General features: G+C 41.0%; 1 protein-coding gene across 2 annotated transcripts in view; it reads left to right on the top strand.

The window, feature by feature from the left end:
- Positions 1 to 14,158, top strand: part of NFX1 (nuclear transcription factor, X-box binding 1) — a 95,260-nt gene extending 81,102 nt beyond the window's left edge. The window contains exons 22-25 of one of the 2 annotated variants that reach the window (XM_075212883.1): positions 604 to 749; positions 1,339 to 1,443; positions 2,249 to 2,359; positions 13,332 to 14,158. In XM_075212883.1, the coding sequence (XP_075068984.1) occupies positions 604 to 749; positions 1,339 to 1,443; positions 2,249 to 2,324 (327 nt within the window). In that variant the 3' untranslated portion in view covers positions 2,325 to 2,359; positions 13,332 to 14,158. Of the gene's footprint in view, positions 1 to 603; positions 750 to 1,338; positions 1,444 to 2,248; positions 2,360 to 4,768 lie in introns of both variants that reach the window. The other variant, XM_075212882.1, reaches the window with a different exon arrangement.
- The last annotated feature ends 8,964 nt before the right edge of the window (positions 14,159 to 23,122 follow it).

Raw genomic sequence — 23,122 nt, 5'->3', positions numbered from 1 at the left:
TGTTGTAGTTCTTTCTTCTTTTTTTGTTCCATCGGGGTTCTCTGGTCATTCAGTACTCAATGTTTATTTGAGCATTTTGTTCAATTTGTTCAAAAGTGTATTTATAGTCTATTCAAACAACTATAGTGAAAGGTAACAAATTGTTTTAGTCTTTTGAGTATTTAAAATTTTTCTTCCCTTTCCCTAATTTTTCGTTTCTGCAATATTTCTCCACAAATTTTACATCAATGCAAAGTATGTATTTCCCTTCTTAATTCCCCCTATCCACTTTTCTTTGTCAGACGGCAGATTGATCCCCCTCACTGGTAAGCTAGAATGTAGCTCCTGACATCTCCGATGGTGTATATCTAGGAGGCAGACTTTAGAAGTGATGAGGATGTTGGACATTATAGTAGCCTTTAAATGTTTATCTATTTATTATGCAACAGTTTTGCTAAGTTGTTACACCATTTAAAGGGTGATTTTATTAAAACAGTGTTTGAAGCAGGGCATAAGAGACATTTTCAATTTTTTTTTGTTTGTTTTTTTAAACTTGCAGCAGAACTTAAATTGAAATTTAAAAGCTCTAAATAATGATACATAGAAATTGTTAAATATTTTCAGGGAAAGCAGACCAAAAAAAGCCACTGTTTTCCACCAATGAACAGAGACCATCGGAAAATGATCCATGATCTGGCAGAGGTTTATGGTGTTGAGAGTGTGAGCTATGACAGTGAGCCCAAGCGCAATGTCGTAATTACTGCTGTAAAGTAAGTTTTATTTACATGGATGGTTAAAATTATATTTTAACATATTTTGGACTGAGCACTGTGTTGTCACACGAAAGTGAAAGAAGGCAAAATGACAATAAGGGAATAGAGACATTTGCTTTTCCTTCATAGGCTATCCCCCAATCAATCGGTTGCATATTTGAAGTCAAATTGTTAGTGAAAGCAGAGCAGTTGATGGTAAAAATGGAGGTTTAGGGGTGGCCCACTTGTTGCGTCTTTTTGCGTCTTTTTGCCAGAACACAGGATAACCAGATCTGAGTTCTGTTTTGTCCACCCACATGGGTATTTATATAACTGGACAAATTCTATTATTCAACGGTTAATAGCCAGGTCATGTAAAGCAACCAGAGGTCTCCATTAATGTGGGCAACCAATCGCCACACAGTCATCAGCCGTTCAGACACACCATTATAGTACTGTATCTTTAAGGTATTGAGTTATTTCTCCAAACAAAATAATGATCGTGAGAAACCAGGTTATTAGGGAATTGAGAACACTTATTTGCCTTTAACGTACTTTCACTGTGAAATTGTTTTAATAAATCTATCTGTACAACAATCTTTTCCAGAGGCAAATCTTTGTGCCCAAATATTTCCCTCATGACTGTAATTGAAAGAGAGATCCAGACAAGACCTCCTCCACCAATCGCCCACTACAGACATAAGTCTGAAAGGTAAGAGGCAGCATCAGATGGTCACCACACAAGTAGTGTTTCAAACATCTGAAAAACAAAACCATTATATTAAAGCTCGCCATACACTGACTGATCTGGTCCCATAGCCCAACTACCAAGCCGTGATCTAGGTATGTGGGATTTCACGATACAAGTACATATACTTGTGTTGCTAAATCTCAAATAACTGGTGTTCGGAAGTCGTCTCAGTGGCTTAACCTGACAGGACAAAGTTAGTGCTTTACAAAGGTGACCCTGTACATAGATGCGGTCATCATCCCACCACACTTGCCAACTATTCCAGTCAGTATCTGGTAGATTGGCAATCTTTTTGAGCTTGTGCGCACAGCAGTTTTCGATGAATTGAGTCTAAAACGGTCTTATTGGCTATCAAATTGATATTATTTATGGCACCTTTAGTCCACCCTGTTGTTTTCTTTAGAGGGCAGATAGCTGGGAAGTGGGGCTCTACGTGCGAGTGGTACTGGGCTTACTACAGAAGCCACAGTGTCACCAGGTAACTGCAGCTGTTCAGTGGAATAAGAAAAGGGGCAGGCCTGCCCCAAAATAATGTAGAATTCAGGGAAGGGGGCTGTTAAGGTTTCAGAATAATCTTTTAAGGAATCAAGGAATATGCATATCCATTGGCATCAATAGAAAGGACTGCAAAACTTTAGACGCCCACTGTAAATTTTTAGGCTCTCCTGCTTCCTTGCCCTTTTTTTTTTTATTTATTTTTATACCAGAAAATCATTCATACAAATGTCCTGTGGCTTAATGGTTTTCTTGAACATTGTTATTTCAGAAATGGAGGAAGCAGTGGCGCACAGAAAGCACTGTGGGATGAACCTGTAATAGACTACTTTGACGTGCAAGACTAGTCTGATATCTGCAGTACATCACAATGATTAAATGGGTTTGTAAATCTGCTTCTGGGGCTTCAAAGCTGCAAAATCTTTACATCAAGCCAATGTCCTGTTACACTGTCACAAAACACTGTTGGTATATTGGTACACAGCAACATGACTTCTGGTCCCAAATAAACTTTCACCAATATAAAAAAGAAAAAAAAGAGTAAGCTCTCCTTCTCATGAATTAGCTGCACTAGCCATTCCAACAATGCAATATGTATAATCTTGGTGCCTGATTTTTTTAGACAATTGATTTGGATAACAAGAAAGTGTTCTAGATTTGTTGAGAATAGATGTAATCATTGCTTGACAATGAAGGTCATTTGCCTCAGTGTCAAACTGAAGCTGCTGAAAATGCCACAGCTACCTGAAAACCCTTTTAATTGCTGCAGAATTCACCTTTTTACCTCATGACAAAAACTCTAGATTATTCTTACATCTTTATGTAGAACTGCAACATTAATGACCCTAACAGTTTTCATAGGGATTTTGTGTCAAATTCATGAGAATAGCACAGAGGTCTCAAAAGTTGTTTTTATTGTGGGGAAAAATGTAAAGAGCATCAGGGAGTTCACATTGTTCTGAGTGAATTGTGCTTGCAGTGCATTAAGTTGTTAAGCTTCTTTTCAGTATGATTGTGTTTCTTGGGAGTATGTAAAGTATAGGAAAAAGCCTGCAGGTACATTTAATAATGCTCACAGTGCTTTTAGGTTCACTTAAGGCTTTTTACTATATGCACACACAAAATATTCAATTCAGAACATTTAGAGCCTGATTTACAAGGAAATGTTAATGTGCAATGTCTAAAGGAATAATACGTTTTGCTGCTGATTATTACTACAAAATGACTCATTTGAAGGTCATTACAGTGCAGTTATTTTATTTTTTCGAGCACTATAAAGTGGGGGAGGGTTATTTACAGATCATCTCGCTTAAGTTAAAGAATGTTGTTCAGATTTTCACTTTAAAATAATAATTATCAGTACCAAGTGCTAATTTGGTATGTTTGTACTTGCCTAGGACAGGAAACGACTGACAGATGTTTTTCACAGTGGTCCATCCACACACGTGTGTGTGCCTAAAATACATATACGAGTGCAGCTGCCGAACTCAGGCAGACTTGTTTGCCCAACAAAACATAGCCCTTTATATTTATGGTATATGAGGTTTATTTTCTATCCAAGCACTTCATGTTGAGTCTGAAAGGTCATATCATTTTAATCCCGTTTCTTCTTGTTATAATCGCCCCTTCCAGCACCTGAGGCCGTCTAAAATCTAGACTGCGAGCATATTTGCTTCAAATATAAACTCCTGCAGCAGTATTTTGCCTATGTGACTAATTTGCTATATAGACAACTGGCATATGCAGGAGTGTACATTCAAATTCAAGACTTTCCCTGGAACATCAACTGCCAAATATCTCAATTGTCTGACAATTAGTTAATTAAATAATTAATATATCGCGGCTTCTTTATCCAGTTTATTCAAAGTATCATGGGTGTTTATTAAGGAATCACCACAAAATTTGTACCCCTAAGGTAACTTTCACCCAAATCCAAACCAAATTACTTTATCTGCCTTATGTTTTACTTTACGGCAAAAACACACGTTTTTCGAATAGAATTAAAAATGCTAGGTTCAATTGACATTAGGGATCCCATTTTTTGGGGGTGTTTAAAAAAGGTATACATTACTACCACAAAAAAATCAGCAGGGTACTCTGTTTCACAGTGGAGAAAAAAAATAATGAAGTTGATGCTTGATTACTGTTGTACAGTATACATAATTAACACAAGAAACCATGAAATTTAAACCTTTAACATAGCTTTAGTCCTTAACTGAAGTTGAGTCAACAATCATTATTTTTCCCTTGTTTGGAACTTCTTGTAACGGTCTGTAATTTTCCTTAAAATTTCAGCAGAAAATGTATACTGCCTTCCAGTACTTCTTTGGACAGTAGGCACTACTTCCGTTACACAGAGAACGTGAATAAAATGGACAAAACAATTATCTCTTAAAGGCCAGGACAGCACATTTGTTGATTGGTTTCGTTTCATGAAGTGAACCAGCACATCTTGTTTCTCCTCATTACATTGAATGATATACCCAATGTACCAGATGTTATCATACACTGCTGCTATGTATGTTCCAGGTTGCAGACCACTTTTGTCTACATTTTTTGTGACACTGGTCATAGTGACACTAACTCTGGTTCATCATGTCTTTATGTCGTCTGATGACAATCGATATATGTGTAGCTCATCATTACTAATAGGCAAAAATCTGTGATGAGAACGTGTTCCTGCCACAGTGTTTGCTGTTTCTAGACGGCTATACAGCTTGGTTTTGCAGTTTTGTATTTCGTTTTGTGACATGTAAAAAACTTTATACCATGTACATTTTCATTTGCCCAGGTCCGAAGGTGTCAAGATGTGATGGGTTTCCACTGCTTGCAGACTGGTGCGTGTGGCTAGACGTTTAACTGTCCCTTCAATGCCATCACATGGGCTCTTACCATGAGATGTGGCAAAAAATTTAATTCTGCTTGAATGTTGAAGTCATACTTATGGAAGCATAAGTTAAAAAGGATTTTGCAGTTCTTGTATTGTGCACTAGCACCATCACTAAAGTAGTAAACATACTCCAATTTTGACAATGGTTTCACTAATTGTTTCATAACTACCGTAATGAAGACGTGCACAGTTATAGCTACATGGTCACGGGTATGGCTAATAACACACAGGCTCACACAGTTTGAAGTGTCACAATCATCTTGCCTAAAATATACAACAAGCTTACAGTCACCATGTTCTTTGGTCCACTTCAGTGACATAACTTTTAAGCTTTTTCTGGCTCCTTTTTGTGAGACAAGAAAGGATTGCAGCATGTTTTCTGAAATTGTTTATATCTTAGCAGCAGAGGCTTTTCATGATGGTAGCAGACTGAGGTTTCAGGATCATTTGGTCACTGCATTTGAAACTTCAATTATCAGAATCAATAGTTATTTTTCTTCATCTGTAAAGTGGTCTCCGCTATGTAATCCAATGTTTTTTGAGTAGATAGTAATATGGCAGTCTGTATTTAAAAGACTACCAAATGAGCAGCTGCCATGATTGACTCTTTCTGTGTCTTCCTCTCTCTTTCTCTGGAAAGGTCATACTTGCCTACTGTCCCGGACTTCCCAGGAGGCTCACGAATTTCGGGGAGACCTCCCGGAAGAGTAGGCAAAGCTGCTGCATTCGCTAAAATTCATGTCGTTGAATGGAGGGGGTGGGGCTTAATTGTCATTAAGCCCCAACCCCCGCTATTCAATATGGTGCTATGGTGACACGACAGTAATCATGCCCCCCTCCCTACCCCTTGTCACATGACTTCTCCCCCGGATCTTCCGGGGGAGAAATCTTAAGTTGACGTGTATGGGAAAGGTTCAGTTTTGGTCTCTCTAAATGGAATCCCCTTCCCATCAGTTTCTGTTTTTCATTTCCTGTGTGGGAGTTTTATCCCATTGCCTCAGTTTAGTTCACTTTTTTGGTATGGTTTTTAAACAATGTGTAAATTATGTATGCGGTACAACAGTAATCAACGTCATTTTTTTTTTTTCTCCACTATGAAACCGAGTAACCTGCTGATTTTTTTGTGGTGATTTATACCTTTTTTAAACACCCCCAAAAAAATGGGATCCCTAATGGCGATTGAACCTAGCGTTTTTAATTCTATTAAAAAAACGTGCAATTTTTTCCGTAGTAAAACATGAGGCAGATAAAGTAATTTGCTTTGGATTCGGAAGGAAGAGTTACCGTAGGGGTCCAAATTTTGTGGTGATTCCTTAATAAACACCTGCGATATTTCAAATAAACTAAAGAAGCCGCGATTAGTAAATTATTTAATTCATTGAAAAATCATTATTTTTTAAATCAGGTAAAATTTTATTGTATTTTTTCCTTTAAACAACAAAAAAAAGCCCAACACAGTAGGCTATCCCCCCAACTATACCCCATACAGTGTTACAAGCATTGTCAAGTATTTTTACAACATGCAATTAGAAAAAACAAAAAACATTAACATTCACATTTCCAAGTAAAGATATATACATTTTTTTTTTTTTCCAGATATAGTGAAATAATGTTACAGCTTTGGTAATACAAGATACAGTCATTGATCTTAATAACATAATAGGTGGCTGGATGTCTGTCCCAAGCTTCAATCAGGAGAGTTCCACTTCCCTCAATCCCTCCGTGACATACGGGGATATCCTCCATCTATACCATATTCTTTCATACTTATCCACCAAATTCCTGCTAGTATACATGAACCTTTCATGGCCAACTGTATCGTTAACAAGTTCAATCCAGCTATTCAATGTTGGAGCTTCTGGTGCCATCCATTTCCTAGCTATCACTACCTTTGCCAGCATGAGTAACGTATTGATAAGCAATCTAATGAGTCTACGAGTTTTTTTGTTCAGGCCTAAACCGAATATACAGAGCCTTGGACTCAGGGCAATCACTCCCACCTCCAATCTTTTAATACAGTCCTCCACTTCTCCCCAAAAGGATGAAACCAGCGGACACTCCCAAAGCATATGCCAGAAGCCCCCCTCCTCGCTCCTACATTTGGGACACAACACTTTCTGACCACCACTGAACTTAGAAAGCCGAAGAGGGGTGAGATATGCTCTGTGTAACAGAAAAAATTGAACTTGGCGAAATCTAATTGATGTGATGACCTCCTTTGGGCTACATAACACCATACCCCATGCTTTATCACTAAGACGCCCCAGGTCCCCCTCCCACCTGCATCGCAGCTCCGGCAAGCCCCCTTCGCCAGATCCTTCCACCAAAATTGAGTACAAAAAAGAGATTTTCCGCCTCTGGCCCAACCTTGACAGTTGCACCCAGGAATCTGCGTTAAAGCTCGGGGTAGCTTCCCGAAACTGCGAGGCCAGAGCATGTCTTAATTGCAAATATCTATAAAAGTAACCCCTAGGTAGTTCATGTAGTGTCTGAAGTTGTTCAAATGAATATAATATACCGTTCTCATACAATTGTCCAATGTGTGTTATATTGTAGTTCCGCCAAGCTCCAGCCCCCTCCATCTTAATCAGTTCTCCAAAATCCAAATTGTCCCATAGTGGAGTGCATGGATCTAGATCCAATCCCCCTCCAATCTGGGACGACAATCTCCAAACCTTCATGGCCTGTATTAATAAAGGGGGGTCCCTCCCAACTTTTCTTCCGGCCAGAAGAAACTGCACACGTGTATGACTAGATCCTGTCTCAGAAACCAAAAAATCATGCAAGTCTAGACCCAGCCTTGACCTAAACCAAATTTCAATATGTGCTAACTGGGAGGAAAAATAATAAAGCCGTAGATTCGGCAAAGCCAAGCCCCCCGATCCTCGAGAACGATATAAAGTAGTGAGTTTAACTTTTGCCCTCCTGCCCGCCCATATCAAAGAGGCCATAAGACGTTCTATGTAACGGAATGTACTATGGGGGATATAGACCGGCGACTGCTGCAAAACATACAGAAACTTTGGTTGAACTATCATTTTGACCAGATTAATTCTACCTGTGACCGACAGTGGCAGCTGCTTCCACACCCCAACTCGGCTCTTAAGATAATCAATCTGAGGTTGAACATTACGCTGAATATACTGACCCATATCACTAGAAATCCAGATACCAAGATATTTAAATACCGGAGTCCATTTAAGAGAAGTCTGCAGAACTTGGCCCGTAGGGCAGGTTCCCCTGATCGGAGTTACGCTAGATTTATCCCAGTTAATCAAAAGTCCCGAGTATCTACCGAACACCGAAACCACATGGAGTAGATTTGGCAACGATTTATCAGGATATGACAAAAAAAGTAGCATATCATCTGCATAAAGGGCAATCTTGTCCGTCCTGCAGCCCATCCTTAAACCAGTAATATCTGGCTGCATTCTTACCACACATGCCAATGGCTCTATGGCAAGGGCAAACAGAGCAGGAGACAGGGGACATCCCTGTCTGGTACCTCTGCCCATAACAAACTGGCGGGACATAAAGCCATTTACACAGACTCTAGCTGTAGGACAAGAATACAAAAGTCTAATCCACTGAATAAAAAATGGTCCAAACCCAAATTTCAAAAGCACCGCCCACAGGTACCTCCACTCCACAGAGTCAAAGGCCCTAGCAGCATCCAAGGACACCACCACCGCCTCCTCCTCCGCAGGATGAGGCAACTGTAAATGACAAAAAAGCCTTCGCAGATTTATGGCCGTAGATTTTCCTGGCATAAAACCGGTTTGATCAGGATGCACTATTTCACTAATCACCCGGTTCAACCGTGTCGCCAAAATTTTTGCTAAAATCTTAATATCCGTTGCCAGTAACGATATCGGTCTGTATGATTCTGGAAACAAGGGATCCTTTCCCGTTTTAGGGATAAGAACTATAATGGCTTCAGACATAGACGGAGACACACACCCCTGATCTCTAAAACTTGTAAACATGTCCTTCAGGCGAGGCACAAAAAACCCCAAATGTTTCTTATACAGTTCTATGGGTATCCCATCTATGCCCGAAGCCCTACCGTTTGGGAACGATGATATTGCAGCTACAATCTCCTCATCAGAAATTGACAATTCCAAACTTTCTCTACCATCTATACTCAGTTCGGGTATGGAAACAGCCGCCAGAAACGTATCTAAATCAGAGTCTGAGTACTCAGCTCTTGACGTATAAGCCTCTTTGAAATACGTATAGAAAACATCACTAATCTCTTCAGTCACGGTATGTACGACACCCAAAGTATCAGTAATCCCCGCCACTACAGTCGCCGCCCTTTCAGACCTAGCTAAATAAGCTAAAAACCTACCACACTTATCCGCTTCAAAGTATTGTGTATGTTTAGCAAATAACAACTTACGCCTTGATTTATCTAGCAAATAATCCGACCACTCTCTCTGTACTGTTAACCAAGCCATCCTATCAGAAACCGCATGAGAAGAGAGATATACTTCCTCCAACCGCACAACCTCTTTTTCCAATCTATCGCCTTTCAGCCTAGATTCTCTCTTGAAACAGTTGATGCTTCTAATTAAAGAGCCTCTTAGAAAAATCATTATTTAATCAATTAATTGTCAGACAGTCGAGATATTTGGCAGAAATAGTTGTTTTGACATCCTCAACTAAAAATCTGTAGAAATCTGAGATGAGTGGTGGACAACCCTGGTTGAACTGACATGGAATGACCCAGTAGGACAAATGAGTCTGTTATTAACTCCTTATTTTTCATGTGCTAACGTGCATTGTCTGTATAATAGATTGTATTGGTAAATGCGACACAAAAGAGCATAGAAAAACTGTTAAAATCACATCACGAAGGTGCACATTAGATTTCTATTTTTAGCGATTTTCCCAGAGTGTGAGAAGAGCCCTAAATGTTTACCACATTTCTCCAGGTTGTCCCACTTTATCATACTGCAGACAGCCAGTGTTTTTACTATTTATTACTTTTTTTAGGAGTTTATTTTCCATTTGCTTCAACGAGAACAGCAAAATTATGGCATAAAAAGAATAATAATGTTGGTTTATCTTAGCCATAAAATATAAACAGGTAAATTATTGCTGAATTTCTGTGATTTTGTCATAGACATGCACTGTTTTTTTTGGGCTTTTTTCCCCTATAGTTACTAAGCAAGCCCTGCTAAATGATTTGAGGATAATGCCAGGGGCAGTGTATGGATAGACATGAGATTTGCTTTTTTTAAATGTAATGTCGTGTTTAAGGAGGTTTTAGACATTGTTATCCAGATTAATAGAATACCCATATTCTCACTGCTCTTCCCCTTCCAGTTACACAATTGATTATGCATTACTGTTCATTCACCCTGTGAGTGTAGCCTCAAAAGTGCACTATGTATCCTTAATGTCAAGTGGGCACCATAGTAGAATGTTGAATATACCATTGACATGTGCATAGCTAGCTTATACTTCAGTTCTGAAAAAGTTAAACAGCAGCTAATGTAAAAAGCACATTGGACAAATCTGATAGTCAATGTTCTTTCTACATGAAAAATATATAGAAGTTTATGAGATTCATTTGATGGATGTTTTGTAGTATGTATTACTTGTCAATTACAGCAGCTCAGCTGCTTTATTTAAATCTAGAACTGTTCTCGGCACCAAGCTTGAGTAGGACTCAAAGATGCTGAAATGACAAGTTTCCTATAGGCTGACTTTCTATTTGGTTGTTAGGACAACAGCCAGTGGTAACACAAGATTTCAGGGCAAAATTACTACATAAAAATGTGATTTTCTTTTTAGGTACGTGTGTGTAGTCTTCTTTGTGTCTGCAAACTGCCTGAGCTGAAACCTTTAACATCTTTTCTCTGCTAGCTGCAATATATGTAGGACAAGTCCTCTGATTATCTTTCATGCTATAAAACTCTTTCTTTCTGTAATCATTTGGGCTGTAATGAAGTGGTGGCAGGAAGTAGATTAGAGAGGATACATTAGGATGTCTGCCTCTTACTATTTGTAATCATTTACTGCACTCCATTTACGATAAGGAGTGCAGTATTCCTTAAATACACTTTTTTTTTTTTTTTTTTAATGAACACTGCAGCAATGACATCAGAAATCACCGATTTATAAGGGCGGAAATGGCTTATAAAGTATTTACAGAAATTTATACATATTCTATGCAAAAGTTTGGGCAGTCTTGGTCAAGTTGCAATTTTCTGTGAATTTTGAACAATAAAACATTAACATACTATCTTCTGGGTACGTTTTTAAACATGATATATCGCCTCACATTTTGAAGCAAAATCACTATTTGCTGAATGTAACAGATTGAAAGACAAAACAGTGAATGTGCAGATGTTTCTGTACCTTGTCCATCAGTCCCTTGTGGCAGAAAACACAGCTTTTGAGCATTTCTTGAAGCCATATAGCAGTTTTTATATCTTTATATTCTCGCTTTACAGAGTTTTCACTTTTTTTTTTTTTTTTTTTTTCTTCTTCCGTGCAGAACTCCTCTAGAAATATTCTCGTGTGCCCTGCAAGTTTGAGATCTCCCCACATATTAAAATAATATCTGAAGGCCATACCAAAACGTTAATCTTTTGTTCTTGTAAATACTTCATGGTGGTTTTTTAGGTTTGTTTTGCTGAAATATCCAGCCTCTTCTGAGCTTCAATTTCTTCACCAACGCTGACATTTTCTTGAATTCTTCTTCTTTATATAGTGCCAGTATATTATGCAGATTTTTACAGCGAATATTTTAATCATTCAAATCAGTCCCTGCCTCACTGGAGCTTACAGGTTATATTCTCTACCACACAAACACGCACACTGGGGTCTATTTTGTTAGAAGCTAGTTGTATGTATATGGACTGCGGGACACAGCTCACACAAACATTGAACATAAAACATTCACACAGATAATGTCTCATAATAGAACCTATGACACCAGTGCTGTGAGGCAGAAATGCTATCCAGCGTGCCTTTCTCTTTAATACTTTCTTTGTTTTGCTGTGGCTCTGGCTCTGGCAACCACACAACCCCAACACATTTTAGATCTACCCCCTGCTCAACTATTGGCAATGTGTTCTTTTCTTCAAATGCTTCACATGTTTCCTCATCATTGTTTAGTGCCACAAATTCCACAGCGCTGTACAGAGAAGTACTGTTAATGTTTGCCCCTGCACTTAGAGGTCTCCGTAGTAAATCCTTTGGCTATCCGACTTTTCTCTCCACCCTGTTTTTGTAGCATTTTATTGTTTGTTAATTTAAGTAATAGTAATAAACTTTGGCATAAGCCTACACTCATGTTTTCTAATTGCTGTGGCTGAATTAATAGCGTTATGGAACTTCTAGTTTCCATCAACAATCCTGGAGTCAGCCGACAAGCCAAGATGTAGAAGAGGGAGGCATTGGAATACATGGGGTTTCAAGGGGCTGTGGATGAGGGGGAAGAGATGGGACAGTTGAGTGCATGCAGAAGAATGATCTGAGCAGTGCATTGGTGGTAGAAATAGGGCATGGCATGAGGGAACACGGGAACGTAGGGGTTTTTTTTGGTTTGTTTTTTTCGCTCTGGTAAATTCAGCAAATGGTAATTTTAAATTTACATGTGCAAAAAATATCTCCTCTCCAAGTTTGTACCCTGCAGTGGTTGTGTTAACGTATTTTCACTTCTACAAATCTATAAAAAGATTGTCACAAAAGGAACACAAAATACCGCTTTCTGTGGGTCATAATCAGTAGTGGATTTGTAGCTTATGGCTTTAAGACTCGCATATATATTGTGAAATGCTTTTATGGTCTGCAGCAAGAACAATTTAATTTCAGTAAAGAAAATCACTTTGCAGTCTGTTAATGGGAGAACTAATTATCACTTATTTCAGGTTAAATGCAGTAGTGGTATAAATAAACATTACCTCTTGTTTTCTTGATGCATGGTTTATGGTAATGGAAAATGAATTGACCCCTACATAGCTGGAGGCTGTTTGCACTATAATGTTTTGAGCAATTATTGTTTTTTCATTTTGTTATTTTGGCAAGGAGTTCTTTTTTTTGTTTTTCTTCTGAGTAACCAAGCATTTTTTTTTTTTTCAGAGGAGACAAGGCTTTAATTTAGTGAAATATTAGATTTAAATATATTTTTATGTTTTAGATATTAGATATGGACAAATAGACATAAAGTTCAAAACATTATACTTTTCATAAATTCTTCCCATAGTTACTATTAGCCTCTGAAAATCGAGGTCGATATAGGGCTAGGAGCAATGGTATCATATTTTTTTTTTTTCTCCTACTGAACTAAAAACATAAAAATTATATTATACCCAATTCTATTTTATTTCTTTATACACTGTGAAAATGATCATATTGCTTCATCTCTTCAGCAGCTTAAATAGCTAGGATGTTGGAGAAGGGAGGAACTTTCTAGTAAAAGTTTGCTTTTGTGATTAAACCTTTACAGCGATTGCTGAGATAATGAATCATATGACCGAGAACCAGAGGAGGACTGGCAAATTTTAGCCTGGGGGACAACACTTGACTCAGCAGCCTATTAGGAACATTTTAAAGGAAAAGAAATGCACGTGACCCAGTTAAAGGTAGCCCACTATGGGACCAGTCCAGGGGGACAAGTGCTCCCCAGCCCAGCTTGGCCTTGCACAGCTTTGTCCAGATCCCCCTTCTAAGAATGCCAGATTCCTTCTGCCACCCTTATAAAGCAGGACGGAATATAGGCCAGTCTTCTCACACTATATTTAAGAAATGCACAATTCAATTGAACACACTGGTCTGCTAATGTAGACTTTCCAAAGACTGTTGTCTACCACAGGTTTTCATGATCTCCTTATATGTGGTAGGTGTACCAAACCATGATTGTACCAACTTTTGCAGTTCTTTTGAGAACATTTTCAGTCCCTGGATATATTTGTATCGGCAAAAGCACAGTGATAAGGGTATTAGTAGTTTGTGAGTGCAGAAAATGACTGCAAATGAAGTGTTTTTGCAGGCTGTTATAAGTGAATAGTGAAACTTCCTGTCTCAGTGTATGCTGCAAACACAGTGCTTTATGTATAGGTTGGGCAATATAAATGTTTTCCAAATCATATCCATGCAACTGTGAATTCTGCTGCTTATTGTGGTTTTTATTAAATATTACTGTGTTACGTAACTGGAGGTTTAACATTATCCCTCTCTGATAAACAAAAGCTTTCTAAATATTTTACAAATATTTTTCAACTGATGGTGCCAGATGGCTTACAATCTGTAATAAAGACTAGTGTTACAAGTGAATTGGTGTGTGTTTTTATTTCTATTTAAATTAATGTTATCCCTACACGTAGTGGTAAAGAGGGCTACTCATGCAGGCTTTGGTTACATACAAGTTACTTTATATAAAGGGGTACTAGTAGCATTCAAAAAATGTTTGTTGCCTATCATTGCATGTGATATTTGAGATGAAGTTGTGATCATGGGGGGGTACTTATTTCCTGTATACCGCAGAACAGTCAGAATGCCCTTTGAAGGACGTTGCATTATTTGTTGGAATGAAAGATAATGGAGAGCAGTAGCTTTAATGTAAATATTATAAACTTTGCTGAAAGTTGCAAATATTCGCTAAAGCCATAACTAAACCTAATATATAAACTCAGTCATACCCCATTCATACTGCACCAAAATCCCGGGCTTTTGCCGGGGCGAGCTCAAACGACCCTGGTCTTGGTGCAGTATGAATGGTACAAGTCAAAAATCCCGGGTCTAAAAATCCGGGTCTTCAACCCGGGATTTATCGAGGGGTAATTCCCGGGTCGGACCCGGGTTGCCTGCACTATGAATGGTGCAAAACTGTTTGGTACTTCCTTCCATGTTGTCACAAGTAGCCAGTAGGCTATAAAAGCAGATATGACCGGTAAATTGTCCTAAGTGATTTCCCTATTACTGAGTGTCAATGTATCATCACTGTGTGTGTGTGTGTGTATATATACAGACCAGCAACTAATATTGAGAATAGCCCATTCTTCGAGTCTTTTTTTTTTATTTACTTTTTGTTAAATGTCATTACACTCTTCTCTCTGACATATATAAACTATATTTATAATTTACATAATCTTCAACACTATTACATTATATTTAGCCAGAGTCGAACATTCTTTCCTACAGGTTTTTTAATATCAATCCATTAAAGGTACTCTCCACATAAAACAGCCAATGGTGAGTATATAGTGAAATAATTGTTCCTGGCACAAGTTGGCAGGATTTCAAATAGTTTAACCTGAAGCTAGCTGGTGCCTTCTGCTGTGTGGGAAAAGCTGCTGGGAATGCAAAGTTCCGTCAAGTTCCTTAGGCTTGTGAGATGAGCACTCTCCTTTCCTTATGTACTTCCCAAGGGTCCTTGTTTAAGCAGCTATATCGCTAAAGAGGCAGTTATGTTTAGTCATTAGAATTTGTTAGGGGAAATAGATATCTTAATTTCTAAAATCTGATCTAGACAGACCAAATTAATTAATGTGTGGCTCAATAGGAGGGTATGGAAAAAGTGGTAAGACATGGAATTACTGGTAAGATATGAGACTATGTCCAAAGTAACTAGTGAACCTAGTTAAGACTTCTTATGCGTTGATAAAGAAAGGAGCCAGGTCCCTCAGTAATATAATTTCTTTTTTTCCAAAATGAGGCCCCTAGTCAAGATGTATTTTTGAGATGCTGCACAACATGGTAGTGTTGGATCTAAAATCTCATCCAAGTTTGCGTGTGGTAAGTATATCTGGAAGCGCTTCAATGAGCTGGAGAGAATAGACACAGACCAAGTTCTGTATACAAGGAATATTCTGTTTATTGATGTCAAGATACAAGTCTTTAAAGCCTACTGAATATATGAATCCTATGTCATAAGCATACAATAGTCTATGGGATGCGCTGCTGATTAACTATCACGTGTTCTTGAGCTGTTTACTTTCTCCCCCTTCTCAGGACAGATGTGTCAATTATTCTTATCCCAAGGGGGGCTGGAGGTTTATCTCCTGTCCGCCATTTCCAAAGTCATGGGTACAGCTCCCACATTACAAGCTGAAAATGAAACTACCTATTCACAAATCTAGCTACATTCTTTTTGTTTGAGCTATCTTGCTATTCATAACATAAGGGGAGGCACCATTGACTTTAAATGATTACCACAATCATTTATATGAAAATGGGAACAAATATAATTAATGGAGCAATTTATACTGTTTATTACTTTTAGGGGGGCAATTTATTTTTAATAACTTTATTTATAGAGTACCAGCACACAATGTATGCATACAATATAGAAAGCCAAAGTAAGCCAAAATAGGTAAAGGTATAAATGTCTGGAGCGGCCTGTGAAGCAGCCCCAAGGCAAGTAAAGTGCACATTTAGTTAGGAGGTCAGAACTGTATCAACATATTATATACCAAACTATTGAATGGTAAATCAGAGTGTGAGGTCTATCTTTGTATTGTAACGAAGAAGACATGGGACTCAAGGTGGCCAGCACTCCTCTAATTGAGGAAAGCTGTATCCACATATGGCTTCAGTTAGACAGGTTATAAGAAGAGGGATGAAGTGTCCTGAGGATGAGAGCAGTTATCGCGTATATTGGGATTATTATAAATAAACCAGTTGCACTATATTTGGGAGAATTTGTGGGATTCCCCGTGTTTGCGGGGGATTCCTCCGGGTGCTCCGGTTTCCTCCCACACTCCAAAAACATACTGATAGGTTAATTGGCTGCTAACAAATTGACCCTAGTCTGTCTCTGTCTGTGTGTAGGGAATTTAGACTGTAAGCCTCAATGGGGCAGGGACTGATGTGAGTTCTCTGTACAGCGCTGCGGAATTAGTGGCGCTATATAAATAAATGGTGATGATGATTTATTGTTTAGGTATGCTGAAATTTTTTCCATCGATGCCAGGAACTATATTCTATTGAAGAGGTGTTGTCTAGTGGCTAAGAACTAGAGATGAGCGGGCTCGGATATCTGAAATCCGAGCCCACCCGAACGTTGCCGATCCGAGCCATATCCGGGTATTCCCGCCAATTGCAAAACTGAAACCGAGGCTCTGAGTCATAATCCCGCTGTCGGATCTCGCGATACTCGGATCCTATAAATTCCCTGCTAGCCGCCGCCATCTTCACTCGGGCATTGATCAGAGTAGAGGGAGGTTGTGTTAGGTGGTCCTCTGTCCTGCTATATCTCGTGCTGTGCCGGGCCGGGCCGTGCCCTACCAGAACCCTCAAGCGAATCCAAAACACGAGACACCAAAAGTGGCCGGTGCACATCCCTACTAAGAACTGGAAAGAGTCAGAACCCCCCATCTAGACATCTGGCTGCATTTAGTATTTGTGTGGACTGCTTTACTGCATATTTATAAAAAACCTCCAGTGGAGATCCCAAAAGGAAGCACCAGGGACATTTAGTAATTTGAACCTGTTTAACATCACTAATTAAAGCAGCCACATCAACCCAGAACAATGCAATTTTGGGCAGGACCACCAGATGTGGGGGAATAATCCCCATTCGCCACATCCCCACCAACATAGGTCAGATGTGGTCCCGTACATTGTTTTCAACCTAGTTGGGACAAGGTACCACCTAAAATAGAATTTGTAAGCATTTTCTTTCATGAGAGGAGGAGCTATTGGTCCTCTATTATTGTTGACCAGGTGTCCTCATCTGGTGGTCCACCCAAATCAGTCTCCCATTTAAGTTTGTGGGTTGGATAGAGGTAACAAAAAGGTTATACAAGTTCAAGCTCACTAATAGGAGTTGTAAAGATGTAGATCGTGTTGGCAAAAACGGAACCTGAGCGATATATCGCATTTGTCCATGAAGATTTCAGCCTGTCGAATAAGGGAAGATATTTCATATAATCCCTTGTGATGATGTATTCAAATGGCCTAATAGTGCCACCACTGCAGTATTACACCTAACTCCAGATATATTAATCCAACACAGCTGCATGTGTGTGTATCTGTATCACAGTCCAAACACAACAATGAAATATGAGTTCCTTCATCCGACTTGTCAGTCCAGCATATGTAGAGCCATCTCGAAAACTGCACCTGATGATAGTGGAACATATGACAGTCCGTGCAGATACTGAATGAGTACCCGGGGTCTCAATAGCCAAAACAAGATATATCCTGTGTATTACACAAGCTTGACGCATTTCTCAGCTATACAGCCGTTTCTTCAGAAGTTGATTGAACTTGAGAAATAGCAGAGGTATTTAAGTAATTCCATGGGTGTCCAATTACCCTGTTAATTGCAATTAGTCTAGGGTGGTCACATGACCTTACTGCGATGATTATCCGGAGAAAAGGATTTTTCCATAGCCTTTCTTATTGGACAATCTGGGGTTAATTAATTACTGGGCTCTGTCCACAAAATAAGTCATAACCATATACATAAATACATAGGATAATTCAATACTACCAACAATATATCCAATAGTAAAGATCCATGTTCCTCGTATACATTATTAGATTAAAAAAAAACATGTATGGGTAATGTATATAAAAATAAAATAAAATTAAATAAAAATATATTAAATAAATAAACATCCATGGCAATCAAAGCCAATATTAAATCAAAAGTGATAAATTAACTGGATTTCTCATCCAACAATCTCGAGGAGTTCCCCATCCAGGAGCCAACCCCACCTGACTCTGTTTAACTTCAGAAGGCACACTCATACAGAGTTCTAAAGCCAAACAGCAGGAATATAATAATGTCACTAGTAGAGGGTGTGATAGGTTCAATCTTCTATGCAGGCGTGAAGCCTACTGGATTTTCAGGCTAAAGATCTTATCACCACATGGTCTTAATGATTGCATAGAGCAGGGTTTCCCAAACCCAGTCCTCAGGGCTCCCCACCAGTGCAGGTTTTCCATATCTCCTTGCTGGAGCACAGGTGTATTCATTACTGACTGACACATTGTAACAGATCCACAGGTGGTCCTAATTATGTCACATGTGATCCAGAAAACCTGCACTGTTAGGGAGCCCTGAGGACTGGGTTTGGGAAACCCTGGCATAGAGCTTAATAACTTTTGAATAATTGTATGGGTTTTTCTTTGTATGTGCATGTATGTCTATTGACCCCCTTTGTGTAGGAGGTTAGTGGACATATTCAACACATATACATCTTATGGTGCCAGGCTGTGTTGACAATATTATTTTCAATTATTCCATCATTAATCTTATGAAACTGCTTGTCAAATATAGGAACATTAAGGTTGAATCTATTCAATCAGAGATCAAAAAAATTCAAGAATCCCTTCTAACATTTGAGTCAACTGAAGGTTTCCAAAAAAGAGGCAATAAGATCAATAAAAGAATCATTGATTTTGAAAATTGCTTGATAATTTGGAAGGATATGAAATTGAAGCGGAACAGAGATGACTATGATAGAGATAGAGAGAGTAATATATGAACAAGTAACAGGTAGCAGAAAGCTTGGTCCCGTAAACCCGCGTGTTGTAAGTCAGAACAATTGACGGCCATGTTGGAAGAGGGCTTCAGTACCTGCAGAACAAGGAACAATAATACACACGCAAAAAACACAACATGGGTAACTTATACTGTGAATACAGGGTTGAGTCCAAAAACTGCGTTTGCTCTGGTGAACTAGTATGTCTCCCCTGAGACACTTAGAAAACTAGTCCCAAGGTACTCATTGTTTTTTTACAAGACACAAAAGAAACACAAAGACAAGATTTTGAGCGTAAGCGTAGAACACTAAAAGCGGTTCAGGTGATGCTTGTCTTGGATGTGACTGTACGCCAAACTGATCTTGGCATCCTCTGGAAGGGCCTACAGCTTTACCTCACAGTTGTCCCTGTAGGAGATGAAGAGGTGGGTATCAGTACATTCAGCAGAAGCAACCAAGCATCTTCGAGGGATTTAGCTGACAGCACCCGGCCATTTTTCTGAACTTGGAGGGAGAAGGGAAATCCCCACCTGTATTTAATGTCATTTTCATGCAGGGCCTGGGTCACATCTTTCAGTTCCCTACGCTTCGTTAAGGTGGTGGAAGCTAGGTCTTGAAATCTGAGTATCCATCTATCTGATATTGTTTTATAGTAATGCAGATGGAGGATATCATCTCTCGGAGTGTTGGGAGCGGAGGCGTAGAGCCTGGTGTGCTCTATTGAAGAGAAACATGTCATCAGAAGTAGAAGGGGCCAACATACGGAAGAGGAAGAGAAGATAGCCCTCCATTTGTGGCCCTTAAATAGTTTCTGGAATGTTTCTGATTCTGTGGTTGTTGTGTCGGCCTCTGTTTTCAGCATCCTCATGTTTATCTGTGAGAGCTAGGAGGCTACTATGTATTTGTGTGAACTCTTGGTCTGTGGATTGTTGAAGTTGAATCACCTCCTCTTGTGATCTCTCTAGCATGTCAACACGGGTGCACAGATCTGCAATTTTTGAGGGAAGATCAGACATGGCCTTGGTGACTTCCTCCTTAATGGTTTCTTTGATGTTTTTCATTTCAGAGAGGGTAGCAATGTCCGCTTTAGTAGAGTGAGCAGAGGGATCCTCCAGTTCAGACTCCGGTTATGAGTCGCTGCTGTGGGCAGAATTTGAAGATGGCCCCTAGACAGAGTAGGATGAATTGATGTCAAATATTTGACCAAGGATTGTGAGTTGATCTTTTTGTTCTTAGGCATTCTTGTAGGATACAAAAGCAGAGTAAGGATGCAGAGAATGAGATTGGTATATAGGTAATGTTCCAACGACGGGAGGTCCATTCACCAGACCAAAGGGTAATTTTATAGCCATATAACAGAGTGTCCCATGATACGGGCAAGGTACGAGTAGCAAAGCATGTTTATGGGTTGCGGTGACAGTTGGAATTATCAGCACAAGACACTGTGATAACTGCCAGTAACAGGTTCAGTAGAATTGTATATGACCAATTGCCTATGTGGTCTGTGCTTGTGAACAATCAGAGTTGGTCCGGAAAAACACAAAGTACTGTGAGCTTGAATTCTGGTTGGTGTTTTGTAAGAATTCATTTCTTCAAAGATAATGTCTTGATATGAGACAACAATCTGTGTAATATATTTAACGGACACAAGATGGCATTGTATTCCTAAAAAATTACTTAACACAATCTAGTATACCGAGTGGACACCAAGTGGCGCTGTCCTCCTGGTAAAAGAATTAGGGATGCTGCAATTTGTGAAATGATCCTAAGATGGCGCACCTTCACACATGGCCCTTCTCTGCCCTGCAGCGTCACACATGGCCCTTCTCTGCCCTGCAGCGTCACACATGCCCCCCTCTCTGCCCTGCAGCTTCACACATGTGTACCCATCTCTGCCCTGCACCTTCACACATGCCCCCCTCTCTGCCCTGCACCTTCACACATGTACCCATCTCTGCCCTGCACCTTCACACATGCCCCCCTCTCTGCCCTGCAGCGTCACACATGCCCTCCTCTCTGCCCTGCACCTTCACACATGTACCCATCTGTGCCCTGCACCTTCACACATACCCCCCTCTCTGCCCTGCAGTGTCACACATGCCCTCCTCTCTGCCCTGCAGCGTCACACATACCCCCCTCTCTGCCCTGCAGCATCACACGTGCCCCCCTCTCTGCCCTGCAGCTTCACACGTGCCCCCTCTCTGCCCTGCAGCTTCACACGTGCCCCCTCTCTGCCCTGCAGCTTCACACGTGCCCCCTCTCTGCCCTGCAGCTTCACACGTGCCCCCCTCTCTGCCCTGCAGCTTCACACGTGCCCCCCTCTCTGCCCTGCAGCTTCACACATGTACCCATCTCTGCCCTGCAGCTTCACACATGTACCCATCTCTGCCCTGCACCTTCACACATGCCCCCCTCTCTGCCCTGCAGTGTCACAACTGTACCCATCTCTGCCCTGCAGCATTACACATGCCCCCTTTCTGCCCTGCAGTGTCACACATGCCCCCCTTTCTGCCCTGCAGTGTCACACATGCCCCCCTTTCTGCCCTGCAGCATCACACATGCCCCCCTCTCTGCCCTGCAGCTTCACACATGTGTACCCATCTCTGCCCTGCACCTTCACACATGCCCCCCTCTCTGCACTGCACCTTCACACATGCCCCTCTCTATGCCCTGCAGCTTCACACATGTACCCATCTCTGCCCTGCACCTTCACACATGGCCCTTCTCTGCCCTGCAGCGTCACACATGGCCCTTCTCTGCCCCGCAGCGTCACACATGCCCCCCTCTCTGCCCTGCAGCGTCACACATGCCCCCCTCTCTGCCCTGCAGCTTCACACATGCCCCCCTCTCTGCCCTGCAGATTCACACATGTACCCATCTCTGCCCTGCACCTTCACACATGTACCCATCTCTGCCCTGCACCTTCACACATGCCCCCCTCTCTGCCCTGCAGTGTCACACCTGTACCCATCTCTGCCCTGCAGCGTCACACATGCCCCCCTTTCTGCCCTGCAGTGTCACACATGCCCCCCTTTCTGCCCTGCAGTGTCACACATGCCCCCCTTTCTGCCCTGCAGCGTCACACATGCCCCCCTCTCTACCCTGCAGCTTCACACATGTGTACCCATCTCTGCCCTGCACCTTCACACATGCCCCCCTCTCTGCCCTGCACCTTCACACATGCCCCCCTCTATGCCCTGCAGCTTCACATATGTACCCATCTCTGCCCTGCACCTTCACACATGCCCCCCTCTCTGCCCTGCACCTTCACACATGCCCCCCTCTATGCCCTGCAGCTTCACACATGTACCCATCTCTGCCCTGCACCTTCACACATGGCCCTTCTCTGCCCTGCAGCGTCACACATGGCCCTTCTCTGCCCTGCAGCGTCACACCTGCCCCCCTCTCTGCCCTGCAGCTTCACACATGTGTACCCTTCTCTGCCCTGCACCTTCACACATGCCCCCCTCTCTGCCCTGCAGATTCACACATGTACCCATCTCTGCCCTGCACCTTCACACATGTACCCATCTCTGCCCTGCACCTTCACACATGCCCCCCTCTCTGCCCTACAGTGTCACACCTGTACCCATCTCTGCCCTGCAGCGTCACACATGCCCTCCTCTCTGCCCTGCAGTGTCACACCTGTACCCATCTCTTCCCTGCAGCGTCACACATGCCCCCCTTTCTGCCCTGCAGTGTCACACATGCCCCCCTTTCTGCCCTGCAGTGTCACACATGCCCCCCTTTCTGCCCTGCAGCGTCACACATGCCCCCCTCTCTGCCCTGCAGCTTCACACATGTG

This window comes from Mixophyes fleayi, chromosome 5 (assembly GCF_038048845.1).
Source record: "Mixophyes fleayi isolate aMixFle1 chromosome 5, aMixFle1.hap1, whole genome shotgun sequence".
NCBI classification, from domain to species: domain Eukaryota; kingdom Metazoa; phylum Chordata; class Amphibia; order Anura; family Limnodynastidae; genus Mixophyes; species Mixophyes fleayi.
The sequence above is the reverse complement of the archived record's forward strand: the minus strand, read 5'-3'. Positions and strand labels throughout refer to the sequence as shown.